The following is a 19,787-nucleotide window of genomic DNA, read 5'->3' as shown; positions in this document are numbered from 1 at the left end:
TAGGTCTTTCATCCATTCTGAGTTTATTTTTGTTTATGGTGTAAGAAAGTGGTTCAGGTTCATTTCTCTGCATGTTGCTGTCCAGTTTTCCCAGCACAACTTGCTGAAGAGACTGTCTTTATTCCATTGGATATTCTTTGCTGCTTTGCCAAAGATTAGCTGGCCATAGGTCTGTGGGTCCATTTCTGGGTTCTCTATTCTGTTCCACTGATCTGAGTGTCTGTTCTTGTGCCAGTACCATACTGTCTTGATGATAACAGCTTTGTAATACATCTTGAAGTCCGGGATTGTGATGCCTCCAGCTTTGGTTTTCTCTTTCAAGACTGCTTTCGCTATTCGGGGTCTTTTCTGCTTCCAAACAAATTTTAGGATTATTTGTTACAGCTCTGTGAAGAATGCTGGTGTTATTTTGATAGGGATTGCCAACCTATTGTAATTTTATTAAACACTGGAAAATAAGCTGAAAAGGTCTTCAAATATTGATTACAAATTACAGTGTACTAGGTACTAAAATAATGAGCACATGATAATCAGAAAAGCTAAATATTATATCGCAGTTAGAAGAATTTATAGCAAATACATGAACTGCAAATAAATAAATAAATCTACAACTACAAAATCAAATATTTTAAACCTTATTGGCAATGGATAGGAAGTTGGGTGATATCATGTAAATAAACAGGAGAGTTTTTTCCAAATACACAGTCCATGGTGTATCTACTCTCCACAAAGCAGCCTTACTGTTTTTAAAAATATATCAATCAGATTGTGTCTAGCTATCTTTGTCTCCAAGTTCCTCCTTTCTTACCTTGATATATATACCATATATCAATTTTATTGAACATGAAAACATGCTGTAAAGCCTTCCTGTTTATTACAAATTATCATACGCAAGCAGTAATATTATAATGACTATAGGATTATCCAAAAAAAAAAAAAGGATAAATATTATATTCTCGAGTTGGAAGAATTTGTAGAGCATGAATTAACTAAAAATAAACTCACGGTCTTCGCACTTGCTATGTCCTCTGCCTAGAATAATGCTCTCCTGTCAGAACTCTGCATGGATAGTACATTTTTGGCTTTTTAATTGTAGCTCAAATGACACTTTTTCAAAGATAATTCCCCCAACATCTCTCTTTAAAACAGACTCCCTTTCATTCCTGTCACCTTGTCCTATTTCAATGACTTCACAGTTCTTAATACTATTTCCAATTAGCTAATTCATTTCTTCACTTATTTACTCTTTACCTTTATCCCACCAGAATGAAATTTCACAGGAACAGGGCCAGTATTCTTAGTGCTTGGACTAGTGTCGAGCACCAAACAGGCACTCAATAAGTATCTGATGATGAATGAATGAATGAAACTCTCCTTTCCTTTGTTACCTGTGTATTTGGAATGAGATGTCTTCAGGAAGTTTGGACAAGGAAAGGAAGTCCCCAAGTGATTCTTCTGATTGCACAGCCCTCCCCAGCCACTCAGGAAGAAATCAGTGATCCAAGAGTCTAAGTAGAAGAATTCATGTGAAGTTCTCCTGGTGCTATAGATCTAATCTTTCATTCAAAATGTCTTACTATGCAATAAATTAGTTTTCAGATTGGTCATGACTCAATCTTCTTTACCCATCTAAGATTGTATTACAAAGATTATAAAAACAGATACATATTTTAGATACACACAGACAAAATATTTTAATATACCTAGTGTTGTACCCTTTTAGCTCTTAGTTTTTTCCTATGGAAACTAAATAGATTTATTTAAGCCAAATACATATTCAGAAAATATACTTATCTGTGCTCTATGAGAATCATTTAATAACAATTTAGGAGTAATGATGTTAGTAATTTTATATATTAATAGAAGTCACACTTTGTCATATACCAGCATATTTTTCAGACATTAACAAGTCACTTTTATGGCAATGTATTTTTATATTTTGAAGGATTCATTATAACCAGTCTATTATATGTTTTTATTCTAATTTAAACTATTCCAAAGAGAAAGCTTTTATGGTCATCAAACTGTAAGCAAAGGGAATTTCTGAGATGGCAGGATGATTTCTGAGGAAAGACTAGAATCTGTGGAGCATGTACCTTCTAGTGATCTACTGGAAGCTGCCAATTCAGATAGCAAAAAGATGCCAATTTTCCCACATTATCTGCACCTATTTACTGATATAATATGCCTAAATACAGATTTTAAGAAGCCATTTCCAATAAAAAAGAATGATGTACTGACACATGCTACAACACGAATGAATCTCATGCTAGGTAAAAACAGCCAGTAATAGAAGGTGACAAAGAAAAGAATGAATTAATGACACACGCTACAACATGAATGAATCTCATGCTAAGTAAAAACAGCCAGTAAGAGAAAGTGACATATATGTCCATTTCTAAGAAAAGGCCAGAACAGGCCAAGCCACTGGACAAAAAGTAGGTTAGGGCTGCCAGGAGCTGGGAGAAAGGAATGGGGAGAGACTGCTCATGGCTACAGAGTCTCTCTCTCTCTCTTTTAATGTTTATTTATTTTTGAGAGAGACAGAGAGAGAGAGAGAGAGAGAGAGAGAGAATGCACACATGCATGGGAGAGGCAGAGAGAGAGAGAGAGGAAGGAGGAGGAGGAGGAGGAGGAGGAGGAGGAGGAATCCCAAGCAGGCTCAGCACAGAGCCTGATGTGGAGCTTGAACCTACCAAGCATGAGATCATGACCTTAGCTGAAACCAAGAGTCTAACCCTTAACGGACTGAGCCACCCAGGTTTCCACCCCCCCCCCCCCCCTTTTTAAATGTTTATTCATTCTGAAAGAGAGCGAGAGAGAGCAAGTACGTGCACACAAGCAGGGGAGGGGCAGAGAGAGAAGACAAGAGAATCCCAAGCAGGCCCTGAGCTGTCAGTGCAGAACCCAAGGCAGTCTCTATCCCACCAACCGTGAGATCATGACCTGAGCTAAAATCAAGAGTTGGGACACTTAACTGACTGAGACACCGAGGTGCCCCCAGTCCCTTTTTGAGAGTGATGAGAATTTCTGAAATTAGATAGTCGTGACTGTTATACCCAAATCTACTGAAATACATAGAAGGTAACCCTTTTGGTATGTGTATTATATCTCAATGTAGTTTATCTCTTTAAAAACTACTTTTAAAAGAATTTAAACAAATGATATGTACAGATACAAGCTTTTAAATTCTATGGCAAACTCTTAAGGTTAAAATGTAAAACTTCATATATGGGAAACGTTACATTACCTTGCCACAAATACTAAAATAAAATATTCTACCTGGAGGTTGGTCTTGTTGAAGGGTCTCCATTTTCATGTAAGGCATCACCATTTTGCTGTATTTCTACTAAACAAGAAAGAAATAAAGCAGGTTTTTATATACTTCTTTCAGGTTTTTTTCCCACTTCAAACTTTAAAAACACATAAAGTTGGCTTACTGGTTGGAGATGAGTTGCAGTTTGTTAGATTTTCTTGCTCAATCGCCAATCCATCCAGCACAACTGTTAATTCACCAGTTTGCACTATGCCGTTCTTATTTTCCAAAGAAAGTTTTAATTGTTCTTTCACTCTTTCCACTAGGAAAAAAAAAATTGTAATTTAAAAGCTTTTGCCACATACAAAATTATGTGCTAGAAATCAAAACTACCTATCAAGAATTACTCTAGCTCAGTACTTCACAGCTACAAGTGGAAAGAACTGTTTGCACTTATATCAGTAGATCTTTCTATACTACACCAGACTCAATCCCTATCACACCAAGTTGAAAAACTCTTTGCCCCTCACCACATGCTTTCAATATCATCTTTAATTGCTCCTTTGCACAGTAAAAAGCACAGAGAACATATAAATAAACACAGATAATAATCACAACAACTACCTAAACTTGCTCTTCAGCCCACAACGTTTGTGGTTAAGGCATAATTTCTGCATGGGAGTCAGGTGGTCTGGTTACTAATTCCAGCTCTGGAACTTACTGCTGTACTTTAAGTAGTCAAACTATATACAGCCTCAGTTCCTGTCATTACAAAACGGAGATAATGAAGGCATCAAACTAGAAGGGATTATCATAAGGCCCAAATGCAAAAATCACACAGAAAGTTCTTAGCACTACGCTTGACACATGTTGAGTACTCAATAAATAGTAAGTACTATGACAATAGTTTTTTCTTTTTCATAGGAGACCAAATATTTCCTTCCTGTTATTAGGATATCTAGTTCTTATTTAAGCTTGAGGTCATTTTGCTTCAACAGCTATCCCAGAGAAGTATATTAAGTTTTTAGTGATCCCTTTACTATCCAAATTCTTCAGTCTGATTGTCACTGGCTTTCTGCAGCTTTTGAAACCATGGAACATATTTCTTCTTAGATCATATCCTTGAATTTGGTCTTTTCTACATTTAATGAATTTGGGTGTTTTTTCCCCATTTATCAAATGTCCAGCATAAGCATAACCAATTATCCAAGTACAGAAAAGACAAAAAAAAATATCTGAGACCACTGTAATCACAACAGAAATTCTTTGCAAAAAATTTAAGAACTATATAATAAAAGATCTTATAGAATTATACCACTACAAACCTCACCCCACATCACAAAAATATTAATTAAAACAATTAGAGACTAGGAGGAAAACAACAGTATGGGGGGAAAACCTACAAAAGCATGAATTTCAGCTTTACCTAGATTCTAACAATCTGTAGCTGAAGAAAACTATACTGACTACCATTCTATTTCATTTTTGTCATTACTCTCCATTGAAACTATGCAATGTGGAGATTTAGCTCTTGTTCCTAACATTAGCTTGAGTAGATTCTTAAAAATAACCTCTCAAAATCCCTTTAATGTAGGTCTCTTGATGGTAAATGCTCTCATTTTTTAATCTGTAAATGCCTGGATTCTCATCTTCAAAAGATTTGTTGAGCATACTATTTTATATGGATGATAATCTCTCAACTCTTTGAAGATATTTTTCTACTATCTTCTATTACTGTTAATTCTATAATTCTAATTCATAATTTCCATTCAAATGATCTGTTTTTCTCTACAGCTGCTTTTTTTGACTTTGGTGTCATGCATTTCACTTGATGAAAACATGACTTTCTCTTTATCATCTTACTAGGGAGATTATGGACCTAAGAATTTATTTTTCATCAGTATTCAAACAGCCATTATCTCTTAAAATACCTCCTCTACTCCACCTTCCATTGCAGGGGTTAGCAGGCCAAATCTGGCCTGTTACCTGTTTTTGTAAATTGTTTTATTTCAACGGTCATGCTCATTCATTTATAGATCTTCTATAGCTGCTTTCCCACTACAATGGAAGAACTGAATAGGTACACAATAGAGACTGCAAAGCTTGAATATTTACTATCTGGCCATTTACAGAACACATTTATCAACCTCTGCTTATGATGGCTTCTTATAATTTATAATCTTTGATGGTGAGTTCATTCTCTGATACTAGACCAAGGGTAGTCTTTGGGCGTTAGTACAGTCAGGTCTGTTTCTAATGCTGGTAGTGATTTGAGGGCACCCCAAAGAGTCTAGACTACAGGAATCCAACCACAGCTCCCCTATCTTGCTGTGAGCCAAAAGCTTAGTACCTTGAAAACTGCTATCAGCATCATCTAACTCCAATTTGTAAGATTTTGCTTTTTCTTTCTTTATTTGGAAGAAGGGAGGCCTTGAAGATCACTTTGCCTCTTTGCAAAGATCATTAATGCCACAAAAATTTGTTCTATCAGGGACATAACTATGCAGCAGAAAGCTGTTTACAGCATCTAGTCTTTCACAATTCTGAACATGGAAAATTGGGATATAACATCTGAGTCATAAAACTGGGAATAATAATATTTCCATCTACATGTACATATATGTATGTTGGCAGGGGGAATGAGAGTATTATGTTAACATATAAACAAACCAACTCAGACATATTCATTTATTCAACATGTAAATGCCTAATGTGTGCCAGATATTATACTGAGAAAGCAGGATAAACCTTGACCAGCCTAAAGTAAACCTACCTACTTATTCCACTTATTTCTTTTAACAGACTTATCACCAGGATTTTTTGGGGGGTGCGGGTGAGGGGTGGGACTGACCTCCCCAACCTAAAACTGCAGTCTCCAAAAGAGCCGAAATTGTGTACATCTAATTTAGTCATGTATCCTCAGTATCTGAAAAAAGGTAGGTACTTAATAAATGTTTAAATTATTATGATAGGACTGTCCTCAGGAAACTTAGAAGGCAGAATCTGATTTTTCTTCCATCCTAGACATTCTTTCTTAGTTTTAATAGGGCAACAGAACAATTGGAGTCTCTGAGAAGCTAGATAATATGACTATATAATTTATCCATCATAGGTTTGTTGAAAAAGTACACTCTATCTCTACAGAAAATAAAGATCTTCAAAAATCTTGTTTTTTAAGGTGTTTCACATATTTAGATTTAACTCAAGAGTCAAATTGAAGCCATTTAAAAAATTGCCGGGCACCTGGGTGGCTCAGTTAAGTGTCTGATTTCGGCTCAGGTCATGATTTCGTGGTTCTTGAGTTCAAGCCCTGTGTCAGGCTCTGTGCTGACAGCTCAGAGCCTGGAACCTGCCTCAGATTCTGTGTCTCCATCTCTCTCTGCCCCTCTACCACTTGTACTCTGTCTCTCTCTCTCAAGAAAATAAATAAAACATTAAAAAAATTGCTTGCACACTGTATTATCTATTGCTAAGAAACAAATTATCCTGAAGTGCCTGGGTGGCTCAGTTGGTTAAGCGTCCAACTTTGGCTCAGATCATGATCTCACAGTTCATGGGTTCGAACCCCACTTTGGGCTCTCTGCTGACAGCTCAGAGCCTGGAGGCCGCTTAGGATTTTATCTCCCTGTCTCTGCCCCTCCCAGCATGCATACTCTCTCGCTTTCTCTCTAAAAAATAAAGATTAAAAAAAGCCACAAATTATCCTAAAGTTTAGTCACTTAAAATAACGATAACCGTTTATTACTGCTCAGTTCCTATGGGATAGAAATTTGGGAGGCGCTAGAAAATCCCCTTAAATAATGACTCATATGCATAGCTAACAAGCTGGTGCCGAGAGCTGAGAAGAGGCCTCAGTTCCTCTCCATTTACGTTTTTTATAGGGCTTCTTCAGTCTTCACCTTAGTGACTTGTGAGTATATAATCCAAGAGACAAGAGCAAAAGCTGAAATGTCTTTTATGACCAAGTCTTTGATGTCCTGTACCATTATTTCTACCATATTCTGTTACAGACCATCTCTGATTCAATGTGGGAAGGACCACACAAGGTGCAAACACCAGAAGGTAAGAATGCTTGGGACCATTCTGGAGGATGGCCAACATACAGCTATGTATGTTTACAACAGAATTTTAGAAACAAAATGAGTGTATTAGGTTACAAGTTGCAACAGTCCCAAGAATAACCAGGTGTTCTAAATCCCAAGTCTTTCCATTATATCACACTATGAGTCAATGTGCAATAACTCACAAAGTTCCCATCTCCTATGGTGTAACAAAATTAATTTCAAAATTTACAAAAGAAATAAAAAATTACATAATGAAAGTATAAGAAGAAAATAATGGAAATAATAGAGTATAGAAAATATTCTGAACACACACAAAAAAATGGAAGTTGGAAAAACTTTAATGACAGAAAAAATATTAAATGTCTGTAAGTCAAAACCAAGAATAAAAAAGTGGCAAATTATTAGCAGAAAAAAGAGCTCTTATAAATCAGTGAGAAAACAAGGAACAACCAATAAAAAATGTACAGATTATAAGATAATCAGACACAAATGATAAAATATGGATGATCAATAAATATGTGAGTTTTTCAATTATTAAAGAAAGCTTTGAAAAGAGTAACATTCATTTTTTAAATCTATTAGTATGGCAAATATTTCCAAATGGGCACTCTCATATACTTTGTTGTGTGTACAAATTAGCATAATATTTCAGGAAGGCAAGTGAGACAGCTATGCATAGCTGGAGGCTTCAAACTGCTCATTCCCTCTCACCTAGTATTTTCAATCATAAAAATCTTTCTAAAAGAATATAAATATGGTTATATCACTAGGTATGAGAATACTATTTGTTCAAAACCTTGTTTTAATATATCTTAGTCTGCACTGATACTAAGGGAGTTTTACAGAAGAGAACCTGAGACTTAATAAACTAAACAAATTAGTATTAGCTAAGTATATAAGACTAAAGCAAATTTTTAACTAATATTATATTTGACTTTTATGCTCTGTCCTCTATCATAAATGGCATATTTCTCTATGTGTTTCCCTACCATTTTATATAAGGAAATAATTTTCAAATTATTTGATTATTGTAAAACATTTGTGACATAATTCAATTTAAAGTGAACTTACTGGATTTCTAAATGCTTTCCTCAACAAAAGCGAAGTTCTTAGTTCTATTAATACCATAAAAAAACTCAGTGTGGTCCCCAGTGTTTGAGTAGCAGCCATCTCACTCCTCTTTTGGGTGTTTAAAGTAGCTCTGTCAGTCTCAAAATTGAAATACAAAACAAAGACTCTATACAAAGAGTCTATATACACTCTGATGTATATACTTTTCACCCATGGTGCACAAAGATTCTTTCCTTAAACCAACTCTAGTCAAGTTCCTCTGAGCCATCTTCTCAAGTAGGGCTCAACTCTGGCCTATAAAAACTCCAAACAGCACAAATGATCTCACCCACCACCTCTCCTGCAAATTAAAAAAACTTGAATACACACTATGTTGGTTCTAACAACTCAGGAATGACCATGCCCCACTTAAAGTGTCTGCCTGAGAAAGCTCAGGGCTGCTTAAAGAATTTACTGTTTGTTCCAGTACACCTGTAGGCAATTTACAATGGTAAATCCTTCCTCTGTCTCTTTGAGATGTAGGGTTGACCTTTGAACAAAGCAGGGTTTAAGGGTGCTGACTCCCAGTGCGGTTGAAAATCCACCTAGAATTTTTGACTCTTCCCAAATTTAACTATTAATAGCCTACTGATAACCAGAAGCCTTACTGATAACAGAAACAGCTAACACATATTTAAAATGATATATGTAATATATACTGTATTCTTACTGTAAAGTAAGCTAGGAAGAAAGAAAAATATTACTAAGAAAATCATAAGGAAGAGAAAACAGCATCCAAATCTGTGTTGTTCAAAGGTCAACTGTATATGTCATCTCCTATAACTCAGGAGTGTCTTTGTTAAAGACCTGAAAGCCACTCTTATGAAATGTAATCATCAGGAAGGACAGGGTCTAGGACTCACAGTCCAAGTGGGAGAACAGAATTCTAACTAGTAGAGAAAACTGGCCTAATCACATTTACACCAATCAACACTTCATAATTTTTCACTTCTCTGACTCTACTTAGCTTCCACCCACCTCTCTACTCCCTCATTCTCCATTTGAAATGCCCAGTTACTTCTGTACAAAAAGGAGTTCAGATTAAACTGAACCTTCTTCCTTACTGCAATAGCATCTTACTGATTAAAATCTGTCCTTACCACTTTAACTAGTATTAGGCTTGTTTATCTTTGATAATAGAGGGATTTTTCCTTTGCGATTTAAGAAATAGTGGAATTGATAGAAAGAAATACATCTCAGATATCAGTATCCACGGCTGGTAATATACCACATATCTCTGCAGAGCCAACGAAATAATTTCCAAAATTCAGAATGGCATTCTGGTGATCTGAACACATAACTAAAGGTTGGAGGGCAAATGAGGCTTAAATCCACAAAAGCGCTGAAACAATATTTCAGAGGATCACATGAGCAAAAACTCTGGACACCATCCAACTAGCTTACAACAAGAAAAAAATAAAGGTAAGAACTGGAAGGCTCACTGGGATATAAATGTGAAGTGAAAGAATTTACCTAGTAAGCCACAGTTAGATTTGGGGGGGGGGGGGGGGAGAGGAGATGATTTTATGTTGTTAGTTGTGGGTTTTATTTAAGGCTATAACAACTCATATTACACCATGAAGGCTGAAAAAGTAATTACCTTCAAAAACTGGGAAAAATACCTATTCAAATGAATGAAGCCTCCACCCTTAACTAAAACATATGAGGAAAAGGGATAGTAAAAACATGAATTTATGAGAAGAAAATGTCAAGGCCTTGAGAACAGGAAGAAATTAGACTTATAAATTTCAAGAGGGACAATGTCCAAGTGCCAAGCCAACAGGCTAAATCAAGCGCACTCAAGAATGTGATCAATTATGAGTGTACTTTTAAATTCTACAAAGCCATCTTAATTTTAGAACATTAACTCTCCATTATTCTAATTAAAAATAAAAAATAATGATCAGAAAACCTGTGTTCTAGTCAAAACTCTGCAATTACTTCTGTTCTTGAGCAAGCCACTTAGCTTAAAAGTTATTTGATAAATGAGTCATTGGGATTACAGGACTCACAGGTTTCTTCTACCTTTAAAACATGATTCACAAGCTTTAATTTTAAAAATTAATTTACTTTTTGTTGTAGGCTGAGTTATTTCCCCCTGCCCCCAAATTCAAATGTTTAAGTCCTAACCCCTGGTACCTCAGAAGTGACTCTATTTGGAAATAGCATCTTTAAATAAAGGTAATTCAATTAAAATGATATTACTAGGGTGCTCTTCATCCAATAATGACTGATGCCTTTGTAAAAGTAGAAAACCTGGATATAGACACATGCACAGAGGGAAGACCATATGATTATAAAAAGATGGTCATCTATAAGCCAAAAAGAGAGGAGTCCCCAGAAGAAACTAACCTTGTTGACACCTTGATTTCAGCCTTCTAGCTGCCAGAATTGTGAGAGAAAATACATTTCTGGTCGTTAAGACATCCAGTCTTTATTATTTGGGTATGGCAGCCCTGGTAAACTAATACACCTTTAAGTTATTAAAAAAAAAAAAATAGATTGCCTAGGATCTACAGGATGCTGCTACTAGCATTTCTGAATCCATCAACTTCAGAAATGTATGAATGTTTACAAAATTTTATTTTTCCTCTGAGCATACTCTGCTCAATTAAATTACAAGAGATAACTTCAAATTTATACCATTTATAAAAGTTTCCTTTCAAAGAATGTTGAACATTACAGCCTTCCTACAAAGTCATTTTGGCAGATAAATATGATAATCTTTGTGGGGAGGAAAATTATAATCTTTATATGAAGGTTCAATACAGTCTAATATAATAAAATTAGAAAGTATCTAGACAGCAAGGATAGAAGTGTGGTTAAATAAATTATAATATGTGATAAAATATAGAATTACTACATTAGCTTACAAAGAATACCACTGAATGATACAGGGAAAAACACATTAACATTAAGAGAGCTACGCAGAATGCAAAACTGAATACAATCCCAATTCTTATACACACACAAACAAAATTCACCAATTTTTAGTCATTATCATCTCTGGGTTAAGAGAAATGATCATGTGCACTAAAAAAGAGGTGCCATGCACGACCATACACAAAATCATTCCTTCAAGTTTAGGAGAGGAGCTGTTTTGCCTAATTCACAGAAAAAAAGAAAGTCAAGCACAATGAGGAGACAGAACAATATGCTCCAAACAAGAACAAGACAAAACCTCAGAAAAAGAACTAAATGAAATAAAGACAACCAATCCACCTGATAAAGAACTGAAAGTAAGGGTCATAAAGATGCTCACTGGACGGGAGAGCAAAGTGGATGAACTTAGTGACAATTTCAACAAAGACATAGAAAATATAAAACTGAACTGGGGCACCTGGGCGGCTTAGTCCGTTAAGAGTCTGACCTCAGCTCAGGTTGTGAACTCGCAGTTCGTGAGTTTGAGCCCCACGTCAGGCTCTATGCTGATGGCTCACAGCCGTCTGGAGACTGCTTCAGATTTGTGTCTCCCTCTCTCTCTGTTCCTCCCCAGCTCCCACTCTGTCTCTCTCTCTCTCAAAAATAAATAAAGATTTAAAAAAATTAAAAACAACAACAACAAAAAAGAAAATATAAAACAGAACTAATCTGGGTTGAAGAATACAAAAACAAAAATGAAAAATACACTAGAGGGAATAAACAGATTAGACAATGAAGAAAAACTCAGTGATCTGGAAGGAAGGGTAACAGCACCCACGCTGAACAACAAAAAGAAAACTGAAATTTTTAAAATTTAGGATAAGCTATGGGATCTCTTGGACAAAATCAAGCAATCATTTACATTATATAGGTTCCAGAAGGAAAAAAGAGAAAGGGACAGTTTTCTGTCCCTGTTATTTGAGAAATAACAGCTGAAAACTTCCCCAACCTGGAGAAGGAAATAGACATCATGGTTTCAGGAAGCACAGAGGGTTCTAAACAAGATGACCCAAGGGGATCCATGCCACAACACATAAAAATTAACATATCAGGGGTGCCTGGGTGGCTTAGTTGGTTAAGTGTCCAATTTCAGCTCAGGTCATGATCTCACGGTTCACAACTTTGAGCCCTACATCGGGCTCTGTGCTGACAGCTCAGAGCCTGGAGCCTGCTTCCGATTCTGTGTCTCCCTCTCTCCCTGCCCCTCCCATGCTCATGCTCTGTCTCTCTGTGTCTCTCAATAATAAACGTTAAAAAATAAAAAATAAAAATTATATGCCAACAAGTTGGATAACCTAGAAGAAATGGATAAATTCTAGAAATATATGATATTCCAAAGTGAATAAGGAAAAAAACAGAAAATCAGAACAGACCAATTACTAGTAACGAAATTGGGGAAAAAATTCCCAAAAAAACAAAGAACCAGATGGATTCATAGGAGAACTCTACCAAACACTTAAAGAAGAGTTAATACCTGTTCTCCTCAGACTATTCCAAAAAATAGAAGAGGAGGGAAAACTTACAAATACATTCAACAAGGCCAAAATTACTCTGATACCAAAACCAAAGACACTACAAAAAAAGAAAACTACAGGCCAATATTCCTGATGAACACAAATGCAAAACGCCTCAACAAAATTTTAGCAAACTGTATTCAACAATACATTAAAAGGATCATTCACTACAATCAAGTGGGATTTATCCTGGGGATGTAGGGATGGTTCAATATTCACAAATCAATGTGATACACCACATTAACAAAATCAAAGATAAAAACCATATGATCATCTCAATAGACGCAGAAAAGGCTTATGACAACGTTCAACATACATTCATAATAAAAATTAAAGAAAGTGGGTTTACAGGGAATGTAATAAAAGCCATATACGAAAACCCCACACCTAATAATATCATACTCACTGTAAAAACTGAGAGCTTTTCCTCTAAGATCAAGAACAAGACAAGGATGTTCACTCTTGCCACTTTTATTCAACATAGTATTTAAAATCCTTGTTAAAGCAATCAAACAAGAAAAAGAAGAGAAGATATCCAAAATGGCAAGAAAAAAGTCAAACTGTTACTATTTGGAGGTGACATACCACACACAGAAAACCCTAAGGACTCCACCAAAAATCTATCAGAACTAATAGATGAATGCAGTAAACTTTCAGGATACAAAATTAACATACAGAAATCCGTTACATTTCTATACACTAATAGTGAAGTAGGGGAAAGAGACATTAACAAAACAATTCTGGGGCAACAGGGTGGCTCAGTAGGTTAAGCATCTGACTTTGGCTCAGGTCATAATTTCATAGCTCATGGGTTCAAGCCCCATGTTGGGCTCTGTGCTGACAGCATGGAGCCTGGGGCCTACTTCGGTTTCTGTCTGTCTCTCTCTCTCTCTCTTTCTGTCTCTCCCGGCTCGTGCACTCTCTCTCTCAAAATAAATAAACATTAAAAAAATTTTTAAGTAAATAAAATTTTTTTACAAAATTAAGAAAAAAAGAAAACAATTCCATTTATAATTATACCAAAAGAATAAAATATCTAGGAATAAACTTAACCAAGGAGGTAAAAGACTGATATTGTGAAAATTTTAAAACACTAATGAGCAAATTGAAGATGACAGAAATGGAAAGACATACCATATTCATCGGTTGGAAGAATATTGTTAAAATGTCCATACTACCCAAAGCAATCTGCAGATTTAATGCGATCCCTATCAAAATATCAATAGTATTTTCCACAGAACTAAAACAAATTGTCCTAAAATCTGTATGGAACTACAAAAGAGCCCAAACAGCCAAAGCAATCTTGAAAAAGAACAAAGCTTGGAGGTATCATAATCACAGACTTCCAAGATATACTACAAGGCAATAATAATCAAACAGTATGGTTCTGGCACAAACATAGAGACATAGATTAATGGAACAGAATACAGAGCCAAGAAATAAACCCACACTTATATGGTTATTCTATGACCAAGGAGGCAAGAATGCACAGGGGGAAAGACAGTCTGTTCAATAAATGGTACTGGAAAAACTGGCTAACTACATGCAAAAAAATGAAACTGAACCCCTTTCTTAAACCACACACATAAACTCAAAATGAATTAAAGACCCAAATGTGAGATCTGAAATCATAAATTCCCAGAAGAAAATAAAGGGAGTAATCTCTTTGACACTGGCCTTAGCAACATTTTTCTAGAAAGGTCTCCTCAGGCAAGGGAAGCAAAAGCAAAAGTAAACTATTGGGACCACACCAAACGAAAAACCTTTTGCACAACAAAGGAAACCATCAACAAAACAAAAAGGGAACTAGTAAATGGGAGGAGATATTTGCAAATGATCTATCCAATAAGGGACTGATAAAAAACAAACAAACAAATAAAAACAAAAACAAAAAACTTCTACAACTCAACACCAAAAAACCCCAAATAATCTGATTTAAAATGGGTAGAGGGGAGCCTGGGTGGCTTAGTTAAGTGTCAAACTCTTGGTTTCAGCTCAGGTCATGATCTCAGTTTGTGAGCCCCATGTCGGGGCTTTGAGCTGACAGCAAAGTCTGCTTCGGATTTTTTTTCTCTCTGCCCCTCCCTGGCCTGTTCTATTTCTCTCAAAATAAATAAACATTTAAAATGGGCAGAGGATCTAAACAGACATCTTTCCAAAGAAAATGTACAGACAGCCAACAGACATGTAAAGATGCTCAACATCACTAATCATCAGGGAAATACAAAGCAAAACCACAATGAGGTATCACCTCACACCTGTCAGAATATGGAAATAACAAGAAATAACAAGTATTGGGGAGAATGTGGAGAATGTATTGTTGTGGGAATGTGCACTGTTGTGGGAATATAAATTGATGCAGCGACTGTGGAAAACAGTATGGAGGTTTGTCAAAACATTAAAAATAGAAATACCATATGATCCAGTAATTCTACTACTGGGTATTTACCCAAAGAAAACGAAAACACTGACTCGAAGAGATACATGCATCCCTATGTTTACTGCAGCATTATTTGCAACTGCCAAGATATGGAAGAACCCATGTCTATCAATAGATGAATGGATAAAAAAGATGTGGGGGCACCTGTGTGGCTCAGTCAGCTAAGTGTCCAACTCTTGATTCGGACTCAGGTCATGATCTCACAGTTTGTGAGTTCAACCCTGCGTCAGGCTAACAGTGTGGGGACTGCTTGGAATTCTGTCTCTCCCTCTATCTCAGTCCTTCCTCCCAAAATAAATAAAACTAAAAAAAAAAAAAAGTTAAAAAAAAAATCAAACGATGTGGAGTGTGTGTGTGTATATATGTACGTATATACATATATACGTGTGTCTATGTATCTATATACACGTGTGTGTGCGCGCGCGCACGCGCACACACACACACACACACACACACATACACACACACACACACAGGGATATTACTCAACCCTAAAAAAGAATGAGATCTTGCCATCTGCGACAACATGGACAGACCTAGAGGCTAAGTTAAACAAGTCAGAGAAAGACAAATAACATATGATTTCACTTACATGTGGAGAAATAGACACACAAATACAGAGAACAAACTGATGGTGGCCAGAGGGGAAAGGATGGGGGATGGACAAAAATGGGTGAAGAAGTGGGAGACATAGGCTCCAAGTTACGGAATAAGTCACAAGCATACAAGGTACAGCATGGGGAATATAGTCAGTGGTGTTCTAATGGCTTTGTATGGTAACCGTGGCTACACTTGTGGTGAGCACAGCCTAAATATAGAGTTGTTAAATCACTATGTTGTATATCTGAAACTAATGTAGCATTGTACATCAAGTATACTCAAAAAAAAAAAAAAAGTCTCATGCAAAACTTAATCAAATGCAGAAAGCGCTAATATAAATTGGCAAAACCAAACATAATTCTGAAATAACAGAAGTTAACTGAGGTATTATATATTTACACCAATAATACCATATAGCCAAGAAAAAAGCACAAATCCAGCCACCATCAGACCAGGCAGGGTATTATACGCTTAAAAGACCTACTACTTATTTCTATAACCAAGAGAGAATTGCATGACCAAAAGCCATGGCATAGCAGGGAATTAAACTTTCATTGCTTCAAAAGAGTATTTTTTTAAAACATCCGTACACATAAAAATTGGTAAGGCTTTTACATTTTCTTGACTCATAACTCCTTATGTCCAAAAACTACATCAAACACGGATTTTTAGGTTGTATGTGGATTTTTGTTAAAAACAGAAAAAAACTTTAAAAAATCAATTCATTATTTAAAACATTAGCATTTTAGCCTGTAACTCAGCACATCTTTTGGAAATGAGAAAATTTCTAAAGAAATAAAGGAGTGCACAGGAAGATTTACATATCTGAACAGGGGCACTGGTTTGAGTGAACTATTAGGAACTGCCTAAATGTTAAACAATAAGGGATAAGTTAAATCATAAACCAGACTCTTTGGACCACCCAATATTTTGAGATTTCGCTAAATGAACTCTTATCCCAGAATTATGAACATAAGGATACCCCAAAATTTTTGCATGCAATGAAGGAGATTTACAAATAACTGAAGCTTAAACCATCTTACCCAGGCTAGAAATATTTAGTATCATGTAAACATTATGTTCATATTACATTGTTAAATGAAAAAAGCAGGGGATAAACCAGTAGATGCAAAAAAAGAAATATGTATCTATGAACAGTAAAAAGACAAGAGACCAAGTTATTAGGAGTGGTTATCCTCGGATAGAATTACAGATAATTTATATTCCTCTATGATTTTGTATATTCTCTGTATTTTCTATAATGAACTAGTTATATAATAAGAAAATGTGAGTAAGAATTTATCCTGTACAAATTACTAACAAAGTTAGCAATAGGCTCAAATTATGTTCATTTTGTCAAGTTTTAAAGTATGTAATAAGAAAATAATAAATCACTGATGATCACTGATAACAGGGTACTCATGGATAACTAAGATCATCCTGTAAATCTGCTAGATGGAGAAAGGTCAGAGTACTTCCTATTTCATGTAATACCACAAACTTAAAAGCAATCACAGGCAATAACTAAAAGTTCTCTTTTGTAAATACAAAACTATTTTTTGCTGTTGGACTTCAGGATACTTTGTAAAGAGTCTAAAATAAGTTTTTAAAGAAACAAAGATCAGAACAAAAACTTACATTTTCTATTGTGTATTAACAGAGCTTGTTTCAGATCTATGGTTGCTCTTCCTAATAAAGCATCTGCCTTTAAAGTATAATGACTCCAAACTCGAAATTCCAATGTAGTCTGTGGGGTCACATTTCTGTATGGGTAAAATTATAACAAAAATACAGGAGTATACATTTACTTCAATAATTTTTAAAAAGCCATGAATTCAGTTTGAGAAAAAATACTGTATGAAACAGTAAACTATCTGAATTATAAATAAAAATAATGACTTGCTTTCACGTATATTAGGACTTCAGTAACTAAGAATTTTTATAATTAGCAAACCAAAATAGCAGCAATAGATCAAGAGTCCTGTTGAGATTTCACAATAACACTATTTCTATTTGAACAAATTCCTAAAGATTTAAGACAACTGATGGCATTATTTTTTAACACTTCTATGCCAACATTATGTTTCAAATGACAAAATTAAGGATAACTGATTTTTTACACTATTTTTACAAGACAGTAACAGAAAATATGGGTATATGGAATAATGCAGTTAATAAAACAAAAAGCAAGAATTATTATACTTCCTCTCTAAAGAAAATAAAATTAACCAAAAGTCTCATCATACTTAAAACTGTATATTCACACTAGAAAATCGCACTCCTACTTTGAAGTCATCTTGCAACTACAACAACAAAGTCACAAAAGATTTTCAAGCATACTTTCCCTTTTGGAAATTTTGCATTTCTATGCAAGGTACTTACACGGTTAGTTGTTCATCCCATTTTGGATTAGAAGAACTACTGGATTTTGCTGTTTTCTTAATTTCTCCATCTACAACTACTTCTGTATATATTGCTGTTCCAAACCAGTTCTTTTTTCTTTTTAGTTTGGCACTAGAAACTAACAGAAACATGATAATCAGTAGTGAATACATGTAAACAAATAGTATTTTGTAGTAATAAATCAATAAAAACGGAACTGTGCTTCTTAAGCAACTTAAACTCTTTTCCTTGGAGAATGAAGAAACAATACAAAAGGGCTATTATTGATAATGCCCAAGAATCATCTGAATTCTTGACAGTTTTACAGAAATAAAATTCACATACCATATAATTCACCCATTTAATCTGTATAATTCAATGTTTTTTTTTTTAATTTTTTTACATTTATTCATTTTTGAGAGACAGAGAGAGACAGCACAAGCGGGGGAAGGGGCAGACAGAGAGGGAGACAGAATCTGAAGCACCTTCAGCCTCCGAACTGTCAGCACAGAGCCTGACGCGGGGCTCAAACTCACAAACCGCAAGATCATGACCTGAGCCAGTCAGATGCTTAACCGACTGAGCCTCCCAGGCGCCCCTATAATTCAATGGTTTTAATATATTCACAGTTGTGCAACCATCACCATAAGTGAATTAAAAACATATTCATCACCCCAAAAAGAAACCCCACATAGTCACCCTATTTCCTCCCAGGCCCTCCCCCTTGGCCCTAGGCTACTACCAATTACTCTCCATTTCTATAGATTTGCCTATTCTGGACATTTCACAGAAATGGATTCATATAACATATGGTTTTTTGTGACTGTCTTCTTTCACACTTAGCATGCTTTCAAGGTTCATCCATGTTGTAGCATGTATCAGTACTTCATTCCTTTTATTGACAAATAATATTCCACTGTACAGGTATCCTTTTTATCTGCCCATTCTTCAGTTGATAGAGATCTGGGCTGTTTCTACTGGGTTGTTGGGTTGTTGTCTATTGTGCATAATACTACTATAAACATTCATGCACAAGTTTTTGTGTGGACATATGTTTTCATTTCTCTTGGCATACACCTAGGAGTGGAACTACTGGGTCATATGATAACTCTGTTGAATAATGCCAGACTGTTTTCCAAAGTAGTTGTACCATTTTACATCCCCACCAGCAGGATATAAGGGTTCCAATTTCTCCACATCCTTGCCAACCACCATTTGAATTTAATAATGAACTGCATCAAGCATCAAGAGAAAGGTAAGTATCTTCAGATTCAACATACCTATTAACCTGTGCACTACAGGTAGTGTTTCATACTTGCCTACTGAAAATTATATGAACTTGGGCAATATTTAAAAAAATGCTTTATCCGGTTTTTTGGTTTCCAAAAAAAGGGAAGTATTTGCTTTTTCAAATAAAAACATTAATATCAAAATGTCATTTGAGAAATTAACCATAACCCTTCACAGAAAGTGAATTTTATATCAAATTGACCTGATTT

The 19,787-nt window shown here is 35.4% G+C and overlaps 1 protein-coding gene across 5 annotated transcripts in view; it reads right to left on the bottom strand.

Moving 5' to 3' along the window:
* WWP1 (WW domain containing E3 ubiquitin protein ligase 1) overlaps positions 1-19,787 on the bottom strand; it is a 136,815-nt gene that overhangs the window by 73,583 nt on the left and 43,445 nt on the right. For 4 of the 5 annotated variants that reach the window (XM_047841806.1, XM_047841805.1, XM_047841809.1 and 1 more), the window contains 4 exons: positions 18,289-18,427; positions 17,545-17,669; positions 3,441-3,578; positions 3,283-3,349 (listed from right to left, as the gene is read on the bottom strand). In XM_047841806.1, coding sequence (XP_047697762.1) covers positions 3,283-3,349; positions 3,441-3,578; positions 17,545-17,669; positions 18,289-18,427 — 469 coding nt within the window. The remainder of the gene's footprint in view (positions 1-3,282; positions 3,350-3,440; positions 3,579-17,544; positions 17,670-18,288; positions 18,428-19,787) is intronic. The other variant, XM_047841808.1, reaches the window with a different exon arrangement.

This window comes from Prionailurus viverrinus, chromosome F2 (assembly GCF_022837055.1).
Source record: "Prionailurus viverrinus isolate Anna chromosome F2, UM_Priviv_1.0, whole genome shotgun sequence".
In the NCBI taxonomy this organism is placed as follows: Eukaryota; Metazoa; Chordata; class Mammalia; order Carnivora; family Felidae; genus Prionailurus; species Prionailurus viverrinus.
Note: the sequence above shows the minus strand (reverse complement) of the source record. Positions and strands in the feature narration are given on the sequence as shown.